Below are 8,286 nucleotides of genomic sequence, written 5' to 3'. Positions count from 1 at the left end.
AAAAATTACTATTATGGTGAAAAAACTTTGTAATATGATTATATTTTGGGCATTTTTTATATTTAGTTGTCATACAGTGTGAACATGTGTGGAGTATTGCACACATTTATGTCAACAAGAAGTCAAAGGTGGCCTCGATTTTTTTGCTCGCCACTGTATGATCAATTGTTTTTTTTAAATACTATAAATTTAAATTATTAAGGTAAGTAAAATTAAATTGGCAAGTGAACAAAAACATAATTTGATCTGAAACAAATTTCCTCTTTCCGCCTTCCATAAAACTTGATATCCATATTGTAAAGAAGTTTTAAAAAATTATTATTAATGATTTATAAATAAAAATAATCGTTTTATTTAATTTTGCAAACATTATTTAATCTTACGAACAATGCAAGTTTAAAATTTTTGTTGCAAAAACTGTTTTTTTTTTACTTTCGAATTTATATTTCCAAACTCAACCGCGTGATTTAAAGCTGGAAAGCCTAAGTAATTAAAAAAAATGTTCAAGATTACGCTTTTGCACAGCTACCTTTATTTCATCAAAGCGGGACAAAACCAACAGAGAAAAGTAGTTTATTTGAGCCATAATTTCCAAAAATCAATGTCATTTCCTAAAAACTCGAAGATTTCTAAACAAAAAGTTTAGACTATTGATTGGTTAAATATAAAACATAATATAAAATACTTTGAAAAGATTTTGATAAGTTAAACTAAACAAAAATAGAAAGTAGAAAGAATGGTATATTACATTCGTTCACTCCTTCGTCGTGCTCCAAAACCATTCGTGCCACAACAGAACAATCTCAAAAAGATATTAAAAGTGGAATTAAAAAAAAGACTATCTAGTGCTGAAAAATTAATTAGTGTGCCAATCTTGTGGAAAAAATCGAGCTTTGAGTGTTCCAAAGTGAGTGTCTGTCCGCACGTCTCTGCATGTCACTGTTTAAACTAAGCGTAATTTAAAGATTTTCGAAAAATCTAAATTGTTTGCGACACTTTGACTCCTTTCAGGTTGTAACAACCCTCGGCCCCCGAAAACCGCAACGCTCCTCCTCCGGCAACCCCCAGAAGTGCTGGGAGGAGGACGGTCTTCTCTCCAACCTCAGTCCCACGCCTCCACACCGCGTGTACCTGGAGACCAGCTTCACCTCCTTGCAGAGTCCCAGTGGCGCGTCTTCACTCACCAACGGCTTCTACTCCACCAGGAGCAACCCCTCCCCCATCTTCCCCATCACCAAAAGCCTCAGTCTGACTCTCAAGCGCCAAACACCAAGTCCAGCCCTGCAGCTCGACCTCATCCACGACGACTGGTTCGGACTCGCACCGCTGGCAAGTCCCGAGAGCCTGTCGGAGGTGTCGAGCATCAGCAGTGTCCTGGTCACCCAGACGACCGTCTGCGAGATCAACACGCCCAAGATCATGAGACGGACGCCGAAAATCATCGGCAGTCTGAGCACATGTGCTGATGATATCCGGAATGTGAGGAACTTCCAAAAGGCGGAGGTTTTCCTGAGGTGTGGGAACGGCAGTCCGGCCACAAACTCCAGCAGTAATTTGAGCTATGAGTCGGCGACGAACGAGCCGGAGTTGAAATGCTGTGAAAGTGACGAGTTTCAATCAGCTGAGGATATCCTGGATAATGTTCTAGCCAGTGCCGGGTGCAGGGATTTTTTTAACAATAATGAGGGGTTTTTGGAAACGCATTTTGACTTGTTTGAAGAAAATGCCAAGACGAGCAAATTTGTCCAGTCTCCGTCCACACCACAGGTAGGGTTTTTAATTTGTAATTATGTAATTATCGGCGGAATAACTGAATCATTCATTCATTAAATATTAATAGAAACATGAATAGAGTAGAACAATTTCAATGTCAGCATATGCATATTATTGTTCACCGACTACTTTCTTAATTAAGTTTTAAATGCCTATTTATTTCAGGATGCGGTTTAAGTTTTTTCGATACGATATTAATTTATTTATTAAAAGACTTTTTTAACTTTGAAAGTATCACTCATTCATTCAAAAAATGTTCGTTGTACAAAAATTATAACAAAATTCTTTTAAAATATCCATTGTTTTGCATACGTGGACATGTATGTATGCTCCCAAATAGAAAGTATTAATTTATTTGAAAATTTGGTTAAGTTAAAAAATATGCCACATAAGTGATAGGTCCTTTCAAAGTTGTTTTAATTGACTGCAACCTTGATTTTAATTTATAGCTGCAGTTAATTTATTGAAATGTACTATAATTTTGCCAAAAACATTGTTAATTTTTTACTTTCTTAATTTTCGGTTTTTTTTTGCTTAAAAGTTGAAAATTCATAATTTTGCCTTTTGAGATGCCTCTTGCTAAAACGTTGTTTGTTTTTTTTTCGTTAATTTTTTTTTATTGTGAACTTTCAAGTCTTTAAGATAAATTTGCAAATCCTACTGACTGTGCCAATTAAGTGTGTATTAATCAAAACTTGTTTCATTGGAAAAAAATCATGTCAGGTCAGAAAATGTTATTAAAATTACGTTAAAAAATGCCGTAGAAATAATAGACTTTTTTTAAAGTTGCTGTTTTAATGCTTTTAGTGTTTAGTTTAAGTTTACCCGAGACTACCCAACTTAACTCAGTACAGAAATAAAATACAAGCAAATTAAAATAAAATTATACTTGAATGGGAGAAGAAGAAGAAATATGTTAAACTAAAATAAAAAACAAATAAGGAAAAGGGGGAAGTAAGTAAAAAAGTGAAAGAGTAAAAAAAAATCTAGCTACTTACTTAAGAAAATCAAACTACTGTTTTTTGGTACTTTTCTGTTTTGTAAACATTTTGGAACATAAAATTTTTAGAATGAAAGTTATTAAAATTTTACGTTACCTTCCGTAAGACTGTAAAACTAACATTTTCAAAAGTATTTAACTTTAAATTTAAATTTCTACAATTGAAGTTTCTTGATTTATTAAAAAATGAAAGTTTCTAAGATTTTAGACAGATAAAACAAAATAGATGATTTTTTCAAGATTACTCTAAGAGCTAGAAATACGTGTAATTTGTTTTTTACAAAAATTATTAAAAAATAAATTTAAGTTTCCTTTGCATTAAAAAATAAAGACGTAGAAAGTAAAAAATGTGAACAACTTTTTGATTATTTTTTATTTTTTGGACCTCAAAAAGTTTCTAATAGAGAAAATGAGCTGCAAACTAAGCTGCAGTAACTTAGTAAGTGATACTAGAAACTTAATTGAGCTTTAGTATTTCGTATATAATTTTAAATTAAAAAATTTTTACAAAAATTTACCTATGAAAATCTGACACGTTACAAAAAACTGTAATTTGTTCTGTTTTCTTTTTGTCAAATGTAAATACGTTAGAATGAATCTACATTCATTCAAAAATATAGTTTCTAACTTTACCCAAGGATGTAAACAAAAAGTTTGTTTTTTTTCAAAAACGCCTTTTTAACAATGAAGGCAATTCCAAACCAAAAACTACCTCCGTATTCCAAGTCAGCAAAAACGTTTATGATTTAATTTTGATAATGTCAAAAAAACTCAAAATAATTAATAATAACATTTTTATATATTTTATATACAGTGTGATCGAGCCCAGCTCAGTAACAAATGTTTGTTACTTAATTCCGCATCGAATGATGTAAAAATAAACAGGGGTTACCAATTGAAATAAGCAAAATAATTTTTTACCAATTTCTAAAACTAAAGCTGTAAAACCGTTTTTTTGGTTTTTATTTTTTTAAGTAATCCCTGAACCGATTTCAAAAAAACTTTAGGCACATGTAAAAAGCTAAAAATGTATTCTAACGAGCACAAAAAATAATAGCATGCCATTAAAAAAATTAATATATTGACGTAATACTTTTTTGGGACACTCTGTATAATCAAAAATATTTTCCTGAAATATGTTCTCGAGTACAAATAACGTCTACAAAATATCACAAGTCCAACTTTACTAATAACTGAGCTACAGACGACGCGAGCTTAGCTACGCCACCCTGTATATACTTTATAATTTTTATTAGGAACAATGTTTCCTGGCTTTAAAAAAATCGTGAAAAAATCCTTTTTTCAACCACCTTTTGGGCATTGAAAAAACATTTTTATTTGTTTGGACTCTGTTTTTAAAAGTTTTTATTTAACTTGCTTTGTTCTTTGTCTGTCTGTGTCATATTTTTTGGGCCATTTTTTTATCTTTTGAACGTAAGTCATTTTATCCAGGACATGGATCCCAACATAATCTCCAACTTCGCCATCGACCTCAACTTGGACGAAGAGCACCGTTCCTTCCAGTTCGTCAGAATCTAAATTTTTTCAAAAAAATAAAGTTTTTAATTTTACCCGGAAAGAAGATATGGGGATGTAAATAAAAAAATTGTACAATATTTTTTTAATGATGAAGACAGTTCCAATCCGAAAAACGACATTTGTATTCCAATTCAGCAAAAAGGTTGATGACTTAATTTTGATAATGTTAAAAAAATTCAAAATAAGAATATTTTAATATATTTTATATAAAGAGTGATCCAGTTACAAAAATGTTTGTTCCGCACCGAATGATGTAAAAATAAACAGGGGTTATCAATTGAAATAAGCAAAATAAAAGGCTCTAAAGGCACTAATAATGTGTCAACAACTGTTTTGGCTTTTAAGTAATCCCTAAACTGATTTGAAAAAAACTTTAGGGACATGTTAGATGCAAAAAATGTATCCCAATGAGCACAAAAAAATAATCGCATGCCATTAAAAAAATTAATATAATGACGTAATACTTTTTTGGGACACTCTGTATAATCAAGCATAAGATAGAGTATAAATAACGTCTACAAAATATCAAAAGTCCAACTTTACTAATAACTGAGCTACGGAAGACGCGAGCTTAGGTGCGCCATCCTGTATATACTTTATAATTTTTATTAGGAACAATGTTTCCTGGCTTTAAAAAAATCCTTTTTTCAACTACCTTTTGGGCATTGAAAAAACATTTTTATTTGTTTGGACTCTGTTTTTAAATTTTTTTATTTAACTTGCTTTGTTCTTTGTCTGTCTGTTTCATTTTTTTTATCTTTTATCCAGGACATGGATCCCGACATAATCTCCAACTTCGCCATCGACCTCAACTTGGACTCTGAGCACCGTTCCCTCCAGTTCGTCACCCGAAGCACGGAAACCTCCAAGCCGAACAGTGTCGACTCTGGTAGCGTTTGTCGCACCCCATCCGACACGAAAAACGTGACATTCAACCCCCAGGTCATCAATATCGACAGCACGTTGGTTTCGACCGCCTACAGCTCGCCTCGCCGACACTGGCACCTATTCAAGGGCCGCAAGCACAAAAGTGGCGCAGAAACGCGTGTCACTTCCCCCGACACCTCGCCCCCGGTCCCCAAAACCATCCTGTGCGTGAAAAGACGCAACAGTGAGGAAGAGTGCTTTTCCCGGACCGAGGCTTTGCCGCTGTTGAGCGGACTCGGCGTTAACAGTGAACGGACGTCTCCGAATTTCGTCAGACGGAAGAAGTATGTCTATCCGGTTGAAATGACGATCAAAGGGGAGAGTAGTGTGTAGTGCCTCTGTACCCGTTTTCTGGTGTTCTTACTTAGGCCAGGATTCTTAAGGTAAGAGTTTTGGTCTAACTTCCCGACCAAACCGATTTTCCAAACGCCTTTGAGGATTGATTTTTGTTCAGACGAAGCCTAATGTCTGTGAACACATGTATTCATACCCGGGAACTAGTAGGGTCCAAGAATGTACAGTAGACTACAAAATGTACAAGATGTGTATTTAATTATTAAATTTAAATATAACGTTACAATTTTCTTGTTGAGATTTTATTTGTGGAAGTAAACAATGTTGGCAATTTTAAGTCCTTCAAAAATTATACAGAAACGTCTTTTTCATAATGAAATGAAATGAAAATTTTGCGTAACAATTACAATTTAAAAAATTTATCTTTTCTCGAGATTTTGTCTTCAGGCTTTTGCGACGTCGTTCTTGTTCCTCTTTCTTTTCTTTGCAAAGTGAAGCAAAAATTCTTTTACTATTTTTGTGCCGTTCTTCATTACAATTTACATTAATTTGCAACGTTCTTCTTTTTCTTTACGTCGTTCTTCTTCTATCTTCTCCTTTATAACGTCGTTCTTTTTTCTTTTCTTGCATTGTTCGTTCTCCATACTCTTTCTTCAGTCTGAAACTTTGCTTTTTTTCCTGTACGACATCGTTCTTCTTATGTTTTTCCCAAAATTGATGGAATTTTAGACCGAACTTTTTTTTTCGGAGTTATTATGTATAATCGAACAGCATATCTTCGATATCAGGTATTTTTTTGCAATTTTCAAAACTTGGTTATAATTTATCTTTCTCCAAGATCTTCTCTTGGAGCATTTGTGACGTCATTTTTCCTTTTTCGTTGTTTTGTTTTGTTCTTTTTTCTTTACGACGTCGTTTTTTTTTTCTTTCTTCTCTTTGCGATGTTTTTTTTAAGACGTCGTTCTTTTAATTTTTTCTCTTCTTTTTGTTTGCATTGTCTTTCTCTTTCTTCTTTATAGGACATTGATTTTCTTCTGTACGGCGGATTTCTTCTTCGTTTTTACGCATTCTTTTCAACATCGATTGAATTTTGAACGTAACCCTTCTTCCCTTTTCTTCTCTATCATTTTTTGTATCATTACGATGTCGTTCTTCTTCTTCTTTGTGCTTTTCTCTTTTGGGACGCAGTCTATTATTTTCTTTTTTTCTTCGCTGTGATAGTTTTTTCATTTTTTTCTTTACTACGTCGCGTCGTTTTTCTTCTTCTTCTTCTTCTTCTTCTTCTTCTTCTTCTTCTTCTTCTTCTTCTTCTTCTTATTCTTCTTCTTCTTCTTCTTCTTCTTTTTCTTCTTCTTCTTTCTTCTTTGGTGTCTTTTTCTTCTTCTATCTTTTTTTGCGACACTGTTCTTCATTATTCGTTTTCTCCTTCCTCTTTACTTTCTCTGTTTTGTTTTTATGACGCCGTTATTTTTTCTCTTCTTTGTGACATCGTATATTTTTTTGATACGTCGTTTTTCTGGTCCTTCACTTTTTTCGTTAATTTTTTATTTTAATCACCAATAATTATTTTCATTCAGGTAAGTACTTATTTCACATAAAGCGTCAAAAATCTTCCATTATTACAGTACAAAAGAATTTTACATCTTTATAAGCGTAGATTTTTCTTGTTTTCGTACCTTTCTAGGGATTTAAAGAGAATCTTTGTGTTATTTGTGTGGGTTTAGAGAACTGCGATTAAAATTTAATTACAAAAAAAACATTGGTTTAGATTTTTCTGTACCATTTTTTTAAGGGAATAATTCTTCATATACTACCTAATTGATCAAATATTATTTTAACAAACTATTTCGCATTTCATTTATGTTTTTTTTTATTTTTTATAATTCTCAATAACTTCTTCATACTCCTGCTTTATTCGGATTACTTGCTTGATTTGATTGTGTCTAACTTCCCCGACCAAACCAACTTTCCAAACGCCTTTGAGGATTGATTTTTGTTCAGACGAAGCCTAATGTCTGTGAACACATGTATTCATACCCGGGAACTAGTAGGGTCCAAGAATGTACAGTAGACTACAAAATGTACAAGATGTGTATTTAATTATTAAATTTAAATATAACGTTACAATTTTCTTGTTGAGATTTTATTTGTGGAAGTAAACAATCTTGGCAATTTTAAGTTCTTCAAAAATTATACAAAAACGTCTTTTTCATAATGAAATGAAATGAAAATTTTGCGTAACAATTACAATTTAAAAAAATTATCTTTTCTCGAGATTTTGTCTTCAGGCTTTTGCGACGTCGTTCTTCTTCCTCTTTCTTTTCTTTGCAAAGTGAAGCAAAAATTCTTTTACTATTTTTCTTCTTCTTTTTCTTTACGTCGTTCTTCTTCTTTCTTCTCCTTTATAACGTCGTTCTTTTTTCTTTTCTTGCATTCTTCGTTCTCCATACTCTTTCTTCAGTCTGAAACTTTGCTTTTTTTCTGTACGACATCGTTCTTCTTATGTTTTTCCCAAAATCGATGGAATTTTAGACCGAACTTTTTTTTTCGGAGTTATTTTGTATAATCGAACAGCATATCTTCGATATCAGGTATTTTTTTGCAATTTTCAAAACTTGGTTAAAATTTATCTTTCTTCAAGATCTTCTCTTGGAGCATTTGTGACGTCATTTTTCCTTTTTCGTTGTTTTGTTTTGTTCTTTTGTCTTTACGACGTCGTTTTTTTTTCTTTCTTCTCTTTGCGATGTTTTTTT

At 32.6% G+C, this 8,286-nt stretch overlaps 1 protein-coding gene across 10 annotated transcripts in view; it reads left to right on the top strand.

Moving 5' to 3' along the window:
* inaE (inactivation no afterpotential E) overlaps positions 1–5,823 on the top strand; it is a 33,764-nt gene extending 27,941 nt beyond the window's left edge. For 7 of the 10 annotated variants that reach the window (XM_064358298.1, XM_064358301.1, XM_064358296.1 and 4 more), the window contains 2 exons: positions 1,012–1,767; positions 5,081–5,823. In XM_064358298.1, coding sequence (XP_064214368.1) covers positions 1,012–1,767; positions 5,081–5,572 — 1,248 coding nt within the window. In that variant the 3' untranslated portion in view covers positions 5,573–5,823. Of the gene's footprint in view, positions 1–1,011; positions 1,768–5,080 lie in introns of those variants that run through there. The other 3 variants (XM_064358305.1, XM_064358304.1, XM_064358303.1) reach the window with 2 other exon arrangements.
* Positions 5,824–8,286: the final 2,463 nt, after the last annotated feature.

The sequence above is a fragment of the Tribolium castaneum genome, chromosome 8 (genome assembly GCF_031307605.1).
Source record: "Tribolium castaneum strain GA2 chromosome 8, icTriCast1.1, whole genome shotgun sequence".
In the NCBI taxonomy this organism is placed as follows: Eukaryota; Metazoa; Arthropoda; class Insecta; order Coleoptera; family Tenebrionidae; genus Tribolium; species Tribolium castaneum.
This window is presented reverse-complemented; position numbering and strand designations above follow the sequence as displayed.